Below are 20,744 nucleotides of genomic sequence, written 5' to 3'. Positions count from 1 at the left end.
TGAGCACAACCACTACCAAGGTTATCAAACTCGAGAGTCTACATAGACTCGTGAGAGCTTCGTAGACTCGACTCACAGACTCGACTCGTAGACTCATAAGAGTCTACTTCATCTGAAAAGTTGTATATAGTACCATACAAATTCAAAATTTCACCACCACAATTAATGCAAAAGGTAAACAATAGTTCAATAATTCTAAAATAACTTAGTTCAACACACATGCCCTAGTTATATAAGTTCAAAGTACACCAAACACATAAGTTAATACAAATCACAACATAAATAACTTCAAATTTCTGGCTCCAATCCTCTAAATATATCATCTCTAACATCATCTTCTTCTTCATCATCTTCTCCATCACCATCAAGCTCTTCCTCAGATGATAAGTGTGCATCATCAACATTGGCATAAAAAACTATATTATCAAGATCAAATGCTCTTAAAGTAAAATCAACTGAACTTGACCCAATTATGTCAACATTTCCCTCGTCACCTTCACCTTGAACTAGCTCAAACCCAACATTATCTCCATCTTTCGTTATCCATTCATCATCAGATTCAATATCATCAAATGAGAGAGCAACCGTTTTCCTAATTTGTTTACTTTTGAGCTTCAAGTTGTACATGACATAAACCAAGTCATTCCTCTTTTTCTGATGCAAACGATTTCTTCTTTTTATGTGCACCTATAAACAAATATGAATGTTTACAAGCCAAAAATTAGAAGCAAAAAATAACTTAACAAAGTTAACTTACCATTTCAAATGAGCTCCAATTACGCTCACAATAATAAAAACCGCAAGTTAAGTTCAAAACTCAAATAGCAAATCGCTTCAACTCTGGAGTTCCATCTCCAAACATCTCCCACCATTCTCCAGGAAGCATAACTTTCCTACAATCTTTTGCATTTTCCATTGAGAAAAGTCCTTTTGCAAAATGAAACTCTATAAGCTGCAAATTAATATTTTTCCTCTCTGCAACATCCTTGACCAATCTTTTCATGCATTCATACAACCCTTCCTTTACCTCAACATCATCATTTCTAAAATTAGGTTCATAGTGCATGTGAGGGTTAAGGTAATATGCAGCCACATGCAAAGGTTTATGAAGTTGATTATTCCACCTCTCATCAATTATGTTCCAAACTATTTCATAACTACAATTATGCAATCATGCAATGTTAGAAATAATTACACAAAATATGGATTGACAATCTAAAAGAGATAAGGTATATAAATATTACCTTTTCTTAATATTATTAAAGTTAAATTTGATCTTCTCTTTTGTAGAATCCATTTCTTCATAAATGAAACCCATTGCGGGTTTTACATCTGAATCCATTAGTAGAAGGACCACCATCAAAAGAGCAGCAACTTTGAGACAAGTGGTTACATTCTTTTAGAATCGGCTATCTAATACCACATGCTCAATTTTTCTCCCTTCTATTGAAGTTCCAAATTTGCTTGATTTCCACTCATTAGAGCTAAATAAGCTCATTAACGATGCTTTCAATTCATGGAGACATGCAAGAGTTAAATAAGATGTGGCAAATCTAGTCATACCTGGCCTTATCAAGTCTTTACCTTTGGTGAACTTCTTCAGCATGCTAATTAGCATTGCTCTACCATAAATGTAGGTAGTGATTCTTCTCCCCTTCTTGATAGTAATTTGATGGACCTTTAAATGTTTCTCAAAATCTTCAAAGATCAAATCAATGTAATAGGCAGCACATGGAGTCCAATACAAATGCCCCCTTTTTTTCATCAATAACTCCCCAGCTGCCTTGAAATTTGCAGCATTATCGGTAACCACTTGAACCACATTCTCCTCTCCAACAAATTCCACTACATCATCCAACATCTTAAACACTTTATCTGCAGTTATAAAGATATCTAATGTATCCAATGAATAAAGAAACACGTCCTTTAGGACTATTCACTAGAAATTTACAAATTGAACATCTTTTCTTATTAGTCCACCCATCAGACATGATAGTGCAACTGGTTCTTTTCCACTCCTTCTTAAACTCTTCAAGGATTATATCGATTTTTTGCACTACTTGTTTCAAAAGTTTTTCTCCATGATATGATGGAGGTTTGTAGCCAACTCCATATCTTCCAATCATTTCACACATTTTTGCAAAAGCAGGATTTCTAATAACATTGAATGGAATAGCACTTGTGTAAAAAAATTCAGCCACTTGAGTATCAACTTTTTCTTTATCCCCTTTCTTGTACAGTTGATTTAAAGTAGATTGAACACCTTGACTGAATTTTTCTATTCCTTTATTTTTGAACATCATACTATTGCTACTTTGATTGGTATCCACCTCTTCAATATGCTCATCATCAAAGTCATCAATTGTATTTCGTCTTCTTTTCTTTTCTGAAACATCCTTAGCCTCTGCCACAACTTTCATCATTACAACTTTCACTTCTTCAGGAACTGAGGCACATGGTTCAGAATCATATCTAGTACCAGATGCTTAAATCCGAAAATTCCTCAATTGAATGTTTTTGAGCAATAGTTGCATTTAACTTTTTTTCCATTGCCCAAAACATTTGTTCCATGTTTCCATCCAATGTCAGTACGATTTCCTGAAGCATTCTTACTTCTAGGTCTAAGAGGTCTAGCATTAGGCTCACAAAATTTTGAAGTTGTCCCACTTCCAAACATTGCAAAACAGCAATCAACTAAAAATAAAATTATTTGTCTTTTTAGAAAACTATAAGTAAAAAATAAACATATAAACATATGTAATAACAATAATTAAGAAACTAAGAAACAATAAATAAAAAAAATAAATTATATAAAGAAAATAAAGACCCATTTCAGCGGTACTATGTGACCATTTCAACATCATGATTCAAGACCTATTTCAATTTTAACACTTTTAAATAACCATTGTGACCCATTTCTTCAAATCAAATTATAAAATGTGAACTGTGAAATCAGAAAAGACCCATTTGTGAAGACCCATTTGCTTACCACTCAACTACGGGACACACAGATCAGAGAAGAGAAATGCGAAATACGAAATGCGATGTCGCGAAGCTGGTCGGAGGTCGTGAGGCTACGAAAATGTTGGTGCTTTCACCTTCGATTCTTGTCGGGGCTGCTTCAATCTTTGCTTCTTTTTCGATTAGGGTTTGTGGGGGTTCAATCTCTGATTTCATATGGGTCTTCAATTTCTGATGTTGGGGCTTTTTTTTGGGTTTAAAATCCGCATAGGAACGACATATTTTCATGTCGTTTTGTCCCCCATTACAAACTCAGTAACTCGTTTCGAACTCGGGAGTCTGTTACGAGTCAACTGAGTTTATTCTAAGTCCACTCCGAGTCTAAAAAAAAACAAGTTTACGAGCGAGTTAACTCGTGAACAGTGTAGTGACTCGTAGACTCGTACGGGTTTACGAGTCAACCCGTGAGCACAATAACCATGACCATTACCACTACCACGTGTGTGCGTGCATGTGTGCGTGCATGTGTGCGTGTGTGGTGTGTGTGTGTGTGCCACGTGTGTGTGTGTGTGTGTGTGCGTGTGTGCCACGTGTGTGTGTGTGTGCCACGTGTGTGTGTGTGTGCCTCAAGCCAAAGTTCGAGTACGAGACGTTACAGCGCTGAAGCGCTGAAGTAATCCATGCCATACTCCTAGGAAAACAACCTTCAACAAATGGGTACTTGTACCCGAAATCGACATAGGTGGGTAGGTAGAGAATACCTAGGGGCGTGAGACATCTCTCTCTAAGGAACTCGGCAAAATAGCCCCGTAACTTCGGGAGAAGGGGTACCTCCTCACAAAGGGGTCGCAATGACCAAGCCCGAGCAACTGTTTGTGTGTGTGTGTGTTTCGTTTTTTTTTCACAATACATTTAAATGTATAAACATATTTTTCTATCATGATTATGCCTTTATGCTTTATTATGTATTTAATAAATTATTTTAGTTTTATTCATGTTTTTTATAGGAGTATTTGATCTATACAAGTTTGAATCTTAAATTTGGTCTTGAATTTGATAATCTAAAAGATGCATGGAAGTTTTTGGTTAATTATGATAGTAATAAAGGTTTTGAAGTTAGAAAATACTACCCTAAAAAGAATAAAAAAAAATGGGTCTATTACTTCTTACATTTAAGGAAGGTATGCGAAAATCAGATAAAAGAGACTTTAAGACCAATAAGACCTGAGACAAGAAATGGATGTGTTGCAATAATGAAAGTTAAAAGAGTTAGGAAAAGATATAAAGTAGTTGATTTTGTTGATGATGATAATCACTCGCTTCATCCACTAGAAACCATTCATATATTACCTTCTCAACGAAAAATAACATATTATCAAGCATATGATCTTGAAATAGCATAACAGACATGGATTCAATAAAAGGCATCATTTGATTTGATGAGTAAATATGTAGGAGGTAGAGAGAATTTAGGCTATACAAGAGAAGATACAAAGAATTATTTGAACTCAAGGAGGCAAAGAGATATGACATATGGTGAAGCTGGAAAGAATGTTATTTGACTATCATTATTATGGAGCTGTCGTTTCGTTGGACACAACATATTGTACAAATAGAGATCATAAGTCCCTTGCAATTTTCTCGGGATTTAATCATTATAGAGGAGGAATGATATGGGGCGGTGTTATTGTATTACGAGATCATTGAGTCTTTCACTATAACATTTTATAGTTTAGACCACACTAAATTAGACAACAGCTAAGTAAATGTGGCCTAAATATATAATAAACATTTTTATAAATGTTGTATAATATCATGAAAGTCCATGATTATATAACTGTTGCTTTAAACTATGTGAGCAAAACTAGTAGAAATGTGGTCTAAAAGTATATGTAAGGTCTAAAATCAACCAGAATATTTGTTGTCTATTGTGAAGATTTTAAGCAACAATTTTAAGGGTATTGTCGTACTAATAATCATTGTTTATTATCTATAGCTACACTCACCTATATCATGCCTAAAAAATTATGGTCTAATTTTTAGACCACGATTTTTATAATTTACATCACATTTGTATATCGTTGTCTAAAGTAATTTTGGTTAAGTGTAATTACTAATTTAGTATCTTAACTTTTTGGTTAAGTTCAATTGGTATTCATACTTTTGGTTTGATGATTTGATGTATATATTAGAAAAAGTTATTGTAATATATATATATATATATATATATATATATATATATATATATATATATATATATATATAAATTGTAATTAAGATTATTTACTAATTTGATCTTAAATTGGAGAGGACGAAATTGGATCATTTTAAAAAGTTAGGATACTAAATTAAACAAAAAATTTAAATAGAGGACTAAATTGAATATAACTATTATCACTGTCACGTGTCATGATTGTAAGCTACCACGTGACACGATGATAAACTGACACGTGATAGGTTTAAATTTTTTGAAAAAAATTTAAAAATTTAAATATATATATATATATATATATATATATTAAAAAATTAAAAATTTCACAACATGTATAGATATCAAATTAAACTTAATCAGAAAATTGAGATACCAAATAAGTAATTATACCTTTTGTTATAGTATTTCAAATAATTATTTTAAACATTTTTGCAAACATACAGTAAAAAAGATTTATAAACTTTTTTTACTAATCAAGACCATGTCATGAAAAAAGCATTAAAGAAAATTATACCATTGACAAAGCATTATTTATACGCATCATATAATAAAAAAGAAGCAAAACATCTTAAAAATTTAATGAAAAACCACTTACATTTTTTACGAGATTTCAAGAAATACTATTTAATTGTTCCTATTTTCCATATTATATTTCCTTCGAACAAGTTCATCCATTCTCTTTTTATCATATCCTTTTCACCACCATGAATATGTTTATTTTTGTTCCAATATATCTCTCCATATCGCTTTCCAATTCATAATTTCGAAATTCATTTTTCTAGTAAAACTATATTGAAAAGGTTTTGTTCCAAAAGTTCTCTCCTTCCTTGGATTTATGTATTTTTTCTTCCATAATACATGCTATTTTCCTACCTTTTTCCTCAGTTTCATAGAAGTTTCCTTAATTACTAATAAAGATATTTTAAAGGGGACGTTACATTTATTTTTTGTTATGCACTACCATTTGTCCTCAATTAGGTAAATATGTAAAAGTAAATAAATAAATATCTACAAATTTGAAGCCAACTTCATCATCATACAAATGTTTAATCTAAAATACTGTAATATGTAAGAACACCAATTTAATACATTGTCTTCTTGTTTCACTATGTACAAACTTTTTAGGTATAAATTCCAAATGATGACACAAATACCTTTGACTTGGCAAATACAACAATGACGAACATAAAAGTAGACATACACTTTGAATGTTGAAACAAGCTTCCATCATAAAAATAAAAATAAACTGTGTCTGAAAATTTTTACTTCTTTTTGCCTGAAGAGTGTTGGTTTTTCAGCTGTTCAAACAAGCTTCCATCATAAACACCTCTGATTGTATCTTTTTGAAGCAAACCACTCTTATCTTTTGCAAGTTTGTAAAGTATGTTCCATTCCACAAAACTACCAATTCTGTGCATTCATCATCATTGCAACATGTTAACGATTACTTGTGAAACCACCAAAAACTATCACTAATTTCATATAATAGCTAGAGTTTTTGTCACAAACTATATATAAATTCTTAACTATACAAGACAAATTTTTTCATACCCGGAAATAAATAATCATAAATATGAGAAAGTATATAGTTATCAGAAATTACTAAATCAACTTTGGTTGATTAAAAGTATTTATAAAAAAAATCAAAGAGTAACATGCTATAATATGGTATAATTTACCTTTTTTACAAAAAAATATGGCTAAAAATCATGCATGATCACATATAAAGATAAATCAAACATCATAAACATATTTTTCTAACCTTAGATTTCTAATATCGATATAACAGACCATGCATTTTAAGCATGAATCATCATGCATAATCAATTTTATAACTTTTACAATTAATAATATTAATTATTTGTGATTAAATGATATATATGACAAACTTACCTTCCTGTTAAATTCTTAGGCTCTCTATTTGCCTTAATCATTTCCTTCAACTCATCATATGTCAAATAATTTGGATTTGTATGTGCATGCTTGCTGAAAATTGCTTCAAACTTTGAAGGAACAAACCTAAACACACCATAAAGTACATAAAAATAGAGATTTATCAATGACCATGAAAATATATAATAATGTTTTGTAATTTTATGACTAAAATTATTACCAAAAGATATTAAAAAAAATTGAACAATTATACCTTCCTTCAGTATCATAGACTCCACTGTCACTGCCATGCTTGCCTAGTTGGATATTTTTAACTTCAATTGGGAAAAGTAAAGATGGAAACTTTCCCTACACCATGATAAGTTAATAAGTGATGCAAAACAGACATTTTTTGGGCAATTTATTTTAATTAGTTAGTAGAATTACAAATATTAAATAAGTTATTGAATCATTCAATGTGTATTTTTTTTCTAAATATATAGATAACGAAATTATCATTAAATGAATAAGTTAATGATTCTGATTTACTCAAACTGCTTAGAATAAAATATTGTTACATTTCAGTTATATTTAATTGAAAATGGAAATACAAGCACAAAAATATATTTATCTACATTTTTATGTAATAAATAAATATTACAATAAAATGGCTAATTAATAGATTAAATAAATATCATAACTTTATTATTAAATAAATGTTAAAAATATAACAGGTAATTACTCTTAATTTAATGTAATTATTAAGGATTCATTTTGGAAAATAAAAATTGTAACTATTAAAACTGATGGCTAAGAGAGAGAGAGAGAGAGAGAGAGAGAGAGAGAGAGAGAGAGAGAGAGAGAGAGAGAGAGAGAGAGAGAGAGAGAGAGAGAGAGAGAGAGAGAGAGAGAGAGAGAGAGAGAGAGAGAGAGAGGGATTGCTGAAAGGGAGTTCTCAATAATGACATAAGAATAAATTATTATTTAAATTTCCAAAATATTATTTTGGAGATAAGAACTTTCTTAAAGTACGGCACAGGGGATCAGATACCTTCTCTACTGCCATAAAAGGGATAAGATATTTTAAGGGCAATGGTTTGTAATTTCATCACTCCATCACTTTGTTTTCTTTGTTTCACCATCCACCATGGTTAAAATTCTCAATACACCCTTTTCTACTCACTCTCAATTCAATGGATTAAATTTTTTAAAAATAGTAACTTTAATATTAAAAGGTAAAACCCATTAGTATCTTTCATATTAAAAGATAGTAACTTTAATAAGTTTTAATTAACCAAATTGTATATAAAAAAGTTAAAAAGAAAAAAAAAAGTATTATACCAGAAAGAGTGGAAGGAAAATCTAAACAACCACCTACTTTCATCCTTTTTAATTTTTGATAAAAATCATAAATTTAAAGAGAAAACATGGTAAGGATTTTACTGAGATTAAAATAGACAAATACTTTAAGAAAACATATAAAGAGTTTTGAGAGTTACAGGACGAGTAGTCTGACTGAGAAACAGATTGATGAAAATAGCACCTCCAATGGACAATAAAATCCCACTCCCAATCTCACGCATTCCTGCACATACTCAAAACACAACCATAAAAATTACCAACTCCAAAAATTTTCTTAACTCTATGTATCATAAACTTTTTCTAATTTTTCTACCCTTTCTACAACTGGGTTATAATATAAACTCAATTTTTCATTTCTTTTACATCATGATCTTTTCTTGCAGAACTGGCTTGGCAAACTTTCAAAAACCACTAACCTTCCAAAATGATCAGTAGTAAGAAGGAAAAAAGATTGAGAATTGAAGGGAAAAAGTGAAAACCTTGAAAAGTTTCCCATGGATAAATGACACCATCTTTGTTTATGTCAAAGAATGCAGCATGCTTCTGCAGAACGTTGTCTTCAAGTGAAATGGATTTCTCTCCAACCACACCTGCTACTTCTGCAAACATTCAAGAATTTGAGCATAACATTAGAAAGTTTCTGAAACTATTTTGACAGAAAAAAACCAAACTTTGAACAGAAATTTTCTGAAAGCATGAGTTGTTGTTACATGCATACATACCCTCTTGTTTGTGGTTGAGTGAGGGTGGTGAAGAAGCCATGTGTGAGTGAAATTAGAAGCTAAAGAAGATGATATGTATGATAATGGTTAAGAGATGAGATGAGATGTGTGCATATATAGGTGAGGGGTTGCATATGATGAAGCAATCATGGGTCTGAGAATTGGACACGTGTAAGTAAGATCTTAAGCCGCCTTTGATGATCTGATTCTGAAATCTTTTACTTCTTCGTCTTGGTAACGCAACAGTTGTGATGATATGGTATGGCAACAAGTTGCAGAGATATCAAGATTCCAAACAATTTTGTTCTCAAGAGTTCTTTCGGTCGGTTCCGCAGAAGTGGAGATCAAATGGATATTTTATAAAGAAAAGGGTAGATAGTTTTCGGTAAAATAACTATTTGTTTTACTTTTTTAATAATTAATATAATTGAAACAATTAATGTTAATAACCGTTAATTTTTAATGAATATTTTAAATTTTAGAAAAAACAATAAATTAAACAATAAAAAGTTTTTATTTAAAGATAAATGTTTGTTAATGTTAATCAAATGTTTAATTACCTTAAATAATTTAAACAAAATTAAGAAATTCAATTTTTTATATTAAGATTATAATTTTTGTTTTTGAGATTTAATAGATTTTTTAGTATTATAATTTTTATTGAAATCATTAAATGATTCTTATTTTTTCGTATTATTATAGTTCTCATTTTTGTTAAAGAAATTAATGTGATTCTTCTATTTATTAAATTGATACTAAGGGAAACAATGTGGATTGTAAATTATACTTGACATTGCATGTAAAAGACATGTGATGCTGAAATTTGGAGTGTTAAAGTTAGTCAAATCAAAATTGGTTAGTAAAATGTCATTGATAAATTTTATTGGCAGGTCACGAAATTTAAAAGTTAATTTATATTATATTTTATATATATTTTTTAATTTTATTTAGATTTTATTTTAAAAATTCATAATTATTCTTTAAATATTTATGAATATCTATGGATTTTTTAAAATTTATCGTATTCTTTGAACAAATATCACACGTATGAGTCAAATTTTTTATTGCGGATAAACATTACATATGTTCGATCAAATTTATTGTCAGTCCTACATATGATACTCATTTTATGGTACATTGTCATTCTCTAAATAGGATCAACACAAATTTATAGAAGAGACTAAATTAATTATTTTTATCAAAAATAAAAATTATATTGAGATAGAAAAATTGAAAAACTGAATTGAATAATTTTAACAAGATAAAAAAGATTATAAAATCTGTTAAATATCGAGAAAAGTTGTATAAAGTTAATCTTTGTGTTTAAAATACACATAGGATGAATGTATTTATAATAAAAAGTGATACAAGTATATATGGAATTCAAAATAAATATGGTAAATAAAAGATATTATTATAAACAAATTTTAAATTGTTTAAAAGAATTTGAAAGTGTTAAAAAACAGATCTGTCTAATAGCTCAACCCAGAGAGGGATCTGAATTGATTAATGAGTCTTTCACTTGTTTAAGTTGAATCTTGAAAGAGTCTTTAAGTTTTATAACTCAATTAATCAATTTCGCAGTTTTGTGTTAATGGACTGTTTAAGGCAATTAAGAAAGATTGTAAGAGAAGAGAAAAACCAAGACACAACAGTTTATACTGGTTCGATTCAAAAAGAATCTACGTCCGGTCTTCTCCTAAGTAAACCCACTTAGGAGGATTCCACTAATACAATTAGGATCCAAGAATTACAAGAACACCTATATAATTCTAGAACCTACAACCCAAGAACTTGATCTACCAATCAAGAACTCCCTCTAGGAGCAATGCATCCACGCAATTGCACCTAGACCTACACTTCACACAATGAAGCAACTGTAATCAGAAATACAATAAACAGAATCAAGAAACGAATACACCTATGTTGTGCAGATTTGACAATATGCTCCTTGATTCAAGCAAGACCCATCATGGTAGAATCAATTATCAATCTTCTTGGATCTGCACTTGAATGATCTTTCAGAATGCTCAATATCTCTGTGTCTCTCAAAAGGCTTTCTCTCAGAAGGAATCTCTGTGATCTGTCAATTTTCTCCAGGCTTAAAACAGATTTTAAAAACAGCTTTTATACAGAGTTCTCTATTGTCATTAATGGATTAGCAATTTACCTAATCGATTATCGTGAGTGTATTTTCACTGCCTTAGTGCAGTACTCACAGCTAATTCATTAGTTAAACAACTAATCAACTTATAATTGCACAAGCAAGAGTGTGATGGTTAATTACAACTTAATGCAGGCTTGATTTACATCTGATAATTTCATACAAACAGCTTAATGCACAGCCTAACTAAAACATGACTAATTCTAAACTGGTAATGCACATGAAGTGTAGCCTTGGACATCATCAAAACCATCTTCATATGAGTTGAAGTAGCTCCCCCTTTCAACAATCTCCCCCTTTTTGATGATGGCCAAAATATGTCCTGTAACATAACATCATTATGTGTCCTGCAATACAGAAACAAATAGCTTTCTCCCTCTTTGGACATTAGCAAAAAGAGCATAGGGGTGTAACACAACCAAACCAGGACATACCATGAACATCACAGAGTAACAATACAAAGTATGACAATACTAACAACGCAACAGGTGAAATCAGTAGCACATGTTAACATCAGAGTGCAGACAGCCATAAATCAAATTAGCAATTAAGTATTGCAATATCAGTTTAAATTAGTAGTGCAGAAGTTTATGGAAGTATAGAGCAAATAGAAACCAAGACCAATGGGATGGATAAACAGATCCAACAGCAGGAATATCAGAGTGCATACAGGCAGTTAAGGATTACAGTACTAGCAGATGACTAATCTAATGAATTATGTAGTGTTCAGAAGCAACAAATTAGCCATAGCAGGAAAACGATAATCCATTAGAGAATTACCTAATGGATTAATTTATGCAGAAATATGAAAAAAATGCACATGTTACTTCCTTTTTAGTGAACAAACTGATGAAGGATTGACCCCAACCAAGGATGAAGACACATGCTTAAGAAGACTAAGCATGTTTAGAAAGGAAGTTCACTAATCCTTCATCCCTTTCATTTGTGTTTGTTATTTTTGATTCCCTAAGTTGACTTAGTTGAATCAACTTTAGTTGACTTGTTGACCTTTGACTAGGTTTGACTTGTTGACTATAGTTGACTTGACTTAAGACAACATGTTAATCTATGTTTATTTGCTTTGTAGGTTAATTAGGAGTAAGAAAGAAATGCTAGGTGGCGCATGGTGATTGGGGAGCATAAATGATGTGGAGGAGAGAGTAAAACAAAGACATAAAACATAAAGTAAAAGGCATAAAGCAAGTGTACCTATGTACCTTTGGTCTCCTTTGTTTTTAGCACACTTTGACCACTTTTGGAGACATATGAGACACCTTCTTGGTCTCCTTTAGTGCTAGAACGAAATTAGCCTTGCACACACCATAGTTAGCTCTTTTGTCTCTCATTTTGTAACCTTATTTGACCTAGTTTCTAGAAGCTAGGGTTAGGTTTTTGTAGAGACATCCTTAAGTATCTTTTATTTTCTTAGAGGCCCCTAAACTCTTCTATTTAAGGGGTGCTCTACCACTTGTAAAAGGGTTGAACATTTTGAAGTAAAAACACTCTTGTGTCTCAACCATTTGTGAGAGTTTCCTCCCTTGGGACTGAATACTTTTAAGCCTTATCTTGCATAGCAAGTGGCAACACACATCCACTCATCTTCAAGGTTGCCATGGCTTCTAGCCTAGCCTTGTAGTGGCGTGCTTCTCACATTTTTACCATTCCTTTCCTTTCCATTTTATGTTTTCTTCTTCCTTTAATTGTTATTGGTTGTCTATGGTTTATGTTCTTTCCATTTCCTTTTTGTTTTTAATCAATCCATCATCTTCTTCTCTTGAGCTTTGTGAAAGGAACCTTCACATCTAGATAGCTTGCTATCTTAATGTCCAGTGGGGATTTCACTTAGCTTTCTTAATCAACTCATACCATATTCAGTAATCTTAAAAAGGAACAAGTTAATCCTTCATCACAAACATGTACTAAAATCAAAATATGGGAGTACTTCAACCAACAATTATACTTGATCACAATAGAAGAGGAACTTTTCACCTTGGCAATGCCTAAAATTTGACCTTTGTTATTATCACCTCTTGTAACATGACCATTAATTGGCTTTGTAAGATATCCTGCAGAAGTTTTTCACATCTCCTTTCATGTGTCTTGAGCATCCATTATATAGAAGCTACATTGTTTTCCTTGCATCATGACACACCTGAAACAAAGATTAAAGAGAAGATGCAGGTACCCAATTGAACTTGGGTCCTTTCATGTTAGTGGTTTGAGGTGTTCCTTTAGGTACCCATTTGTACTCTCCTTTAGGAACCCCACAATTTTTAAAATAGCAGGAATTTGATGCATGACCAAGTTCAGAATAGTAGGAGCAAATGACAGATGTTGGTTTACTCATATTTAGAAAATTTTTGGTGCCTAATGGATTAGATTTGCCACTGTAAACTATTCCCTCTTTATTAAGCACACTCCTTTAAGATCCTAACACTGCATCAAGGTTTGATCTTCCCAAAGTGGATTTTGAGAGAGTTTTCATTAGGTAATCTATCTTTTCTAGCTGTCCTGGGCATTTTTCACATTGGGGAGAGCTTGTGTCATCTTTGGACCTAAAGTGTTTCTTAGACTTCTCTAGTTTTTCAAGACTTGTTATCAGATTTTCATTTTCATTTTCCTCTTCGAGTTGCTTTACTCTACCTTCAAGCAATTTAATTTCTCCTCTACGCTTATTATTTGACTTTTGCAATTTTGTGGCTTCTTTATGCAATTCATTAAAAGCATCAAGTAATTTATAATAGTTGTTTTCATCATCATTGGAGTTGAAACTACTCACACTACTCTTAGAAGAGCTTGTTCCAGCCATAAGACAGAGGTTGGTCTCTTCCTCAATGCTTCCATCAGATTCACTGGATGAGCTGGAGTCACTGTTGTAAGCTTTCCTTTTCTTCTTGTGCTTGTCTGCCTCACCTTTCTCTTCTAGTTTTTGCTTCAGCTTGAGGACAGGGCATTCAGGTTTGATGTGTCCCATTTTTCCACACTCATAGCAGGTTGGAACATGTTTTTCTTGCTTCCTAGAGGATCTTTTAATTTTTGCAAAATTACTGTTAGATTTGTTCTTGTACTTTAGAAATTTTGAGAACCCCTTTACCATTAGTCTCAAAGCTTCACTGTCAAAGTTATAATCATCATTAAGTCATCTGCAGATTCTGCTTTCTTCAGTTTTACTACAGATTTTACAACACTCTTCAAGGCTATTGTGTGCCTCTTTTCTCCATCCTCTTCTTCCTTGAGTCTTCCGAGCTCTAGTTCATGTTCCCTTAGTTTCCCAAAGAGTGTGGCTATGTTCATGCTAGTGAGATCTCTAGATTCTGAAATTGCAGTGACTTTGGGCTGCCATGTCCTATTTAAGCTCTTCAAAATTTTGATATTGAGTTCCTCTTTGTCAAAAGTCTTGCCAAGAGCTAGGAGGTGATTTACTATATGTGTAAATCTTTTCTGCACATCAGAAATGCTTTCTCCAGACTTCATCCTGAACATCTCATACTCTTGAATGAGAGTGTTCTTCCTTGCCCTTTTAACTTCATTCGTGCCCTCATGGGTTACTTCCAAGACATCCCATATTTCTTTGGCTGATTCACACACAGATACTCTGTAAAATTCATCCAAAGTTAGTGTAGAAGATATAATATTTTTGGCTCTAACATCATAGTGTGCCCTCTTATTTTCATCAAGAGTCCACTGTGAGAACTCTTTAAGAACAATTTTTCCTTCCACTATCTTAATTGGTTTAAAAGGTCCATTCACCACAGCATCCCATACCCCTTTGTCCACTGATTCAAGAAAAATTTTCATTCTAATTTTCCAAAAAGGGTAGTTTTCACCAGCAAATAGAGGTGGCATGTTGATGGATGCCCCTTCAGCAAAGGTTTGAGATGTATTAGACATATCAGGATCTTTATAATCGATTATCGTGCGATTAACCAGCTTTGGTGCCAATTGTTAAAAAACAGATTTGTCTAATAGCTCAACCCAGAAAGGGATCTAAATTGATTAATGAGTCTTTCACTTGTTTAAGTTGAATCTTGAAAGAGTCTTTAAGTTTTATAACTCAATTAATCAATTTCGCAGTTCAGTGTTAATGGACTGTTTAAGGCAATTAAGAAAGATTGTAAGAGAAGAGAAAAACCAAGACACAACAGTTTATACTAGTTCGATTCAAAAAGAATCTATGTCCAGTCTTCTCCTAAGTAAACCCACTTAGGAGGATTCCACTAATACAATTAGGATCCAAGAATTACAAGAACACCTATATAATTCTAGAACCTAAAACCCAAGAACTTGATCTACCAATCAAGAACTCCCTCTAGGAGCAATGCATCCACGCAATTGCACCTAGACCTACACTTCACACAATGAAGCAACTGTAATCAGAAATACAATAAACAGAATTAAGAAACGAATACACCTATGTTGTGCAGATTTGACAATATGCTCCTTGATTCAAGTAAGACCCATCATGGTAGAATCAACTATCAATCTTCTTGGATCTGCACTTGAATGATCTTCTAGAATGCTCAATATCTTTGTGTCTCTCAAAAGGCTTTCTCTCATAAGGAATCTCTGTGATCTGTCAATTTTCTCCAGGCTTAAAACAGATTTTGAAAACAACTTTTATACAGATTTCTCTGTTGTCATTAATGGATTAGCAATTTACCTAATCGATTATCGTGAGTGTATTTTCACTGCCTTAGTGCAGTACTCACAACTAATCCATTAGTTAAACAACTAATCAATTTATATTGCACAAGCAAGAGTGTGATGGTTAATTACAACTTAATGCAGGCTTGATTTACATCTGATAATTTCATACAAACAGCCTAATGCACAGTCTAACTAAAACAGGACTAATTCTAAGCTGGTAATGCACATAAAGTGTAGCCTTGGACATCATCAAAACCATCTTCATATGAGTTGAAGTAGCTCCCCCTTTCAACAGAAAGATATTCACGGTCATTATCACTTCACAAAATTCGAACAGAAACAACAATCTGAGTTTTAATTTCATTATAAAAGGTTTGAAAAATATAAAATAAATCAGAACGATTTTTCATTAAAAATAATCAAGTACATATGGAATAATCATCAATAAAAGTAACAAAATATTGAAAACCTAAATTAGACTTAATACGACTCAGTCTCCAAATGTCAAATTGAACTAAGGCAAAAGGGGATGAAGCACGTTGTGAAACACTACTAGGAAAGGAACTACGATTATCTTTCCCTAATTGACACGACTCACACACCAAACTAGACAGCTTAGATAAGGTGGGAACAAGTTGTTCTAACGTGATCAAACTAGGATGACCTAGCTGAGCATGAACATGTGTGGAAGAGCGAAGATGATAAAGACCATGAGACTCACATTTGGTGCCAATCACTTGTCTCGAACTCTTGTCCTGTAAACAAATAGAAAGTTTGGTAAAAGAAATAACACGATCAAGAGAACGAGTTAGATGACTAATGGATAATAAATTAAAAGAGGAGCTAGGGACATAAAAAACATTATCAATGGATAAAAAAGAAAAAAGATTAACCATACCAACACCATGAGCGAAAACCGTAAACACATTAGCCATTGTAACGGAAGGAAAATTATTCAGACAAGATAAAGAGGAAAACAAAGATTTATTACTAGTAATGTAATATGTGGCTCTTTAATCGAGAACCCAAGGATTAATAGAAGAAGATTAAGTTAAACCAAGGTTTACGATCGTCATACCATTTAAGAAATTCATTAATGATAGCAAATTTATCAACAAAAGGATTAGATGAAGGAGGATCCATAGTAGATGATTGTGAGGGAGGATCAGTCTGAGCAACAACAACAAATTGAGGAGGATAACCATGTAAAGCATAACACTTGTCAATTTTGTGGCCTAGCCTACCACAATGATCGCACTTGGGACGCCCTTTGCCTAACTTGTGAGAGCGATTGCGATCATCACGTTGAGATGCCAAAGTAGAGGGATCATCAAAAGAAATAGGTGGATCATTGATAGGTTTACATGGCACACGCAAGAGGGTGGAACAAGTAGAAGTAAAATTTTGTATAACTGGGGAACCCAATATCTGATCACGGACATGGGAATATTTATCAGCAAGTCTGTATAAAGTCAACCATGAAGAATTTTGACCGTTGCTCTAATTCTTGCGTAGGATTAGAGGTAGGAGGTAATAACTCATTAAATTCATGAAGAAGAGCATGCATCTTACCCATATAATCAACCATAGAGTCCTGATTTCGAGGGGCAACAACATTAAAAAGATTGTGACAAAAACCATAAAGGCGTTGAGTATCATTGGTGTATAATAATTTGACATGTTCCCATACTTCAAAAGATGTATCGTAGGCACGAAACATTGTTTTAAAGAAGATTAGATGTTATTCTTGTGAACCATGCATATATGGCATTTATAATAAGAAGTGGTATAAGTATATATAACAACAAAACATAAATATGATAAATAGAAGATATTGTTATAAACAATATCTACCAATATCAAACAATATCTATTTTTTTCTAGTAAACAATAAACATAATATTTTCCTAAATAACATAAAACTAAAGATAATGATTTTTTAATCTATTTTTAATCCACCACTTTAATCACTATTGGATCATCACATCACATCACTAAAAAATCAAGATAGATAATTGAAAGGTGATTGGAATGGTAGGTTAAAAATAGATAAAAAAATGGATCAAAATATCATTATTCATATATTATTAATACTTATTTAAATATATTAATACTTGTTGTATTGTAGCAAATTCACTATTTATATAAAGAAAATAAATAATAATAATAATAAGAGTTTTAAAAAAATAATTTTAAATCTAATCTAACATCACAGAAACGGTTTTCTAAAATAAATTCTTCATTCTATATTTGGCTAAAGTCTCACGCTTCTTCATATGTAAAATATATATATATATATATATATATATATATATATATATATATATATATATATATATATATATATATTCTCATAACTTTTTGAACTGTTTTCTTAAAGATAAAATCACGATGAATAATATAGCTCGCAATTAAAAAAACTACTATCAACTTTGACGGAAGATTTTTAGAATCATAAAAGACTTTTGATTGATATATTTATAAAGTATTCATATACTTTTAAAATCTATATAACTATTCTAATAGTTTAAAGTATTAGTATTCATCAAACTATAATAGATAAATTTTACTTTTTAATGGTTTTTAGTGAATTCAATTAAATAAAAAGCTAATAAAATTATAATATAACTGTTCATAGTGTTTAAAATAGACGTTAAAAGAAACCTACCACTAAAAATAAAATAGAATAATATTTATAAAAAATATTATAAAGAATAGAAAATTATTTAAATGTAATTATTTGACTTATAAATTATTATTATTATATATATATATATATATATATATATATTGTTTAATTTATTTGAGAGTTATGGGCGAAGGACCCTCCACATGCCTAAGAGTACTTTTCTTCTTCTTCATAATTATTGTTGTGTCCGATTGTTCACCTTTATATCAATTTTTTATTATCTTATTTTTCATTTCTTCTTTTCTTCTTTCACATTGAAAGCAACATGAGAAAGGAAACACAATAAAACAAATCAAAAATCAAAAATCATCCTAATCAACATTGGATAAAACATCTTTTCTAAAAAAATTACCGAATAAATAAGAAAATAAAACAAATATATAAAAACTAGAGATAATATTCTATACAAGAATGACTCATATGAGGAGAAAGATTTGTCTTTTGAATTACTAATTAAAAATAAATAACAATCAATGCAAGAAAAACTTATTTATAATATGGAGTATGGAGGTAAGCTATTAGACTCATCCAAAAAATGTATAATTAGACTAATAGTCAATAATATCTAAATAAAATTTTTAATAATAGAAACAAATATTAAAGCTGAATACAAAATACATACAAAATCTAAATATATTGTATCACGTTAATTAAAATAGTAATATTAGATGGTATCATTTTTTCTAATTCTAATTTTATGCTTTGAGTAATAATTTAAGTAGATTAAAAATTTAGAAATATAAAAATATTATTAACATCAATGCAAAATTAAAAAAAAAAAAACTGAAAAATAATGCAAACGTATCTATGAAAACATAAAACATAGCATTCCTTTCTAATCAACAGAAATGAACAGATCAGATAATATATTTAGAAGAAAACACTAATTTTGGTTTCAAAATGGATCATAAACAAGTAATAGTATTTTAAACTATAAATGCTGATAAAAAAAAAATAGACTGTGAATAGTTAACTATACTAATCTCATTTGAAAAGGAAAGCTCTTTCTAACTCTCTACTTTTATATTAAAAACTAAATCTCAATATCTTATCTGAATAATAAATATCTGAGATTTTTATTAACTACAACTCCATTTATAATATATAAAATAAATAAATAATTATATTTCGTGAATAGTAATTTTTGTCATAAATTTTGTAAGCCCTATTTATTTTTAGCCTTATAAATGATTGTGCTTGGCCTTTTCATGGGCCCAAGGCTAGCCCAGCACGGGACCTCCAATACCCCCTTTCCAGTCCCTAACCATTCACTTTGTCCTTTTCCAGAAATCAGAAACCCTCCCTCAACTCCAACTTGACAGCTCTGCTAGGGCACAATGAACCTCCCACTTTCGAACTAGCTAAGTTCGTTCTGCCTCCAAGTAAGTTACTCTTCAAGTCTGTTGTATCCTTTCTTCCCCTTTTTAGTTGGGTGCTTTAGTTGCATTTAGGGTTTGTCCTCTTATACTCTTTTTGCCCTAGTATTCTTGTTTCATCTCACTACCATAATTCTTGGAGTTGTAATACTCCTTCGTTGCGGGTATGTTGCATTTTGGCATCTAAGCAAGGTAAGGGAAGCTAGTTTTTTTTTTGTTTTTATGTATGTTTGCTCAGTTTTGATCTGTTTTGCGCGTCTGGTGCTTGAATGATGATTATGACTGCATGAATCTAGTTTGGTGTGGGTGTGCTTGGCTGAAAATGGTGTTGCAGGTGCAAACAGGTGAGAAACCTGTTAATCTCGCCCAAGCGAGTGACCCTCGCCTAAGCGAGAGTAGCAAGAACTCACCCCTGGATTCCAGCTCGAGTTGTCGCCTAGGCGACTGATTTTATTTTTGAGCGAGGCACAATCTCGCTAAGGCGAGACGCTGTCGCATGAGCGAGAACTCGCTCGAATCCTTGCAGTACCCACTGTCGAGCTCTCGCCTGGGCGAGGAAGGCTCGCCTGAGCGAGGGAACTTCTCTCGCCTGAGCGAGGACCTCTAGCTTGGGCGAGACTCGGGTAGGAGGCACTGTATTGGTTGTGGCTTGTTCCAAGATTTGTTTTCTTTACTTTTCCTTGCCCAATATATGTGATCATGTTGAGGTGTATGCTTGGATAATGAGACTGAAATGAGT

At 31.7% G+C, this 20,744-nt stretch overlaps 2 protein-coding genes across 2 annotated transcripts; both read right to left on the bottom strand.

Annotated features, from left to right (window-relative positions):
• Positions 1–817: 817 nt before the first annotated feature.
• On the bottom strand, positions 818–2,677 carry LOC114174418. The gene is made up of 5 exons (XM_028059262.1): positions 2,593–2,677; positions 1,961–2,485; positions 1,564–1,875; positions 1,245–1,332; positions 818–1,157 (listed from the first exon to the last, which is right to left on the bottom strand). Exons 1-5 carry the CDS (start codon positions 2,675–2,677, stop codon positions 818–820), a joined length of 1,350 nt encoding a protein of 449 aa, XP_027915063.1.
• A 3,541-nt stretch (positions 2,678–6,218) lies between these two features.
• LOC114169462 (probable peroxygenase 5) lies at positions 6,219–9,439 on the bottom strand. The gene is made up of 6 exons (XM_028054622.1): positions 9,130–9,439; positions 8,887–9,006; positions 8,545–8,630; positions 7,320–7,414; positions 7,067–7,192; positions 6,219–6,583 (listed from the first exon to the last, which is right to left on the bottom strand). Exons 1-6 carry the CDS (start codon positions 9,167–9,169, stop codon positions 6,436–6,438), a joined length of 615 nt encoding a protein of 204 aa, XP_027910423.1. The 5' UTR covers positions 9,170–9,439; the 3' UTR covers positions 6,219–6,435.
• Between the last annotated feature and the right edge of the window lie 11,305 nt (positions 9,440–20,744).

Source organism: Vigna unguiculata, chromosome 2 (assembly GCF_004118075.2).
Source record: "Vigna unguiculata cultivar IT97K-499-35 chromosome 2, ASM411807v1, whole genome shotgun sequence".
Classification (NCBI taxonomy): Eukaryota; Viridiplantae; Streptophyta; class Magnoliopsida; order Fabales; family Fabaceae; genus Vigna; species Vigna unguiculata.
The sequence above is the reverse complement of the archived record's forward strand: the minus strand, read 5'-3'. Positions and strand labels throughout refer to the sequence as shown.

Coding starts and splice junctions, on each gene's coding strand:
- LOC114174418 (XM_028059262.1), bottom strand. CDS start 2,677: ATGTTTGGAAGTGGGACAACTTCAAAATTTTGTGAGCCTAATGCTAGA. Junction 2,486..2,592: donor TAAGAATGCTTCAGGAAATC/GTACTGACATTG, acceptor TTCGGATTTAAG/CATCTGGTACTAGATATGAT. Junction 1,333..1,563: donor TAAAGACTTGATAAGGCCAG/GTATGACTAGAT, acceptor TAATGGATTCAG/ATGTAAAACCCGCAATGGGT.
- LOC114169462 (XM_028054622.1), bottom strand. CDS start 9,169: ATGGCTTCTTCACCACCCTCACTCAACCACAAACAAGAGG. Junction 8,631..8,886: donor TCCATGGGAAACTTTTCAAG/GTTTTCACTTTT, acceptor GAGTATGTGCAG/GAATGCGTGAGATTGGGAGT. Junction 7,193..7,319: donor GTCTATGATACTGAAGGAAG/GTATAATTGTTC, acceptor TGGTGTGTTTAG/GTTTGTTCCTTCAAAGTTTG.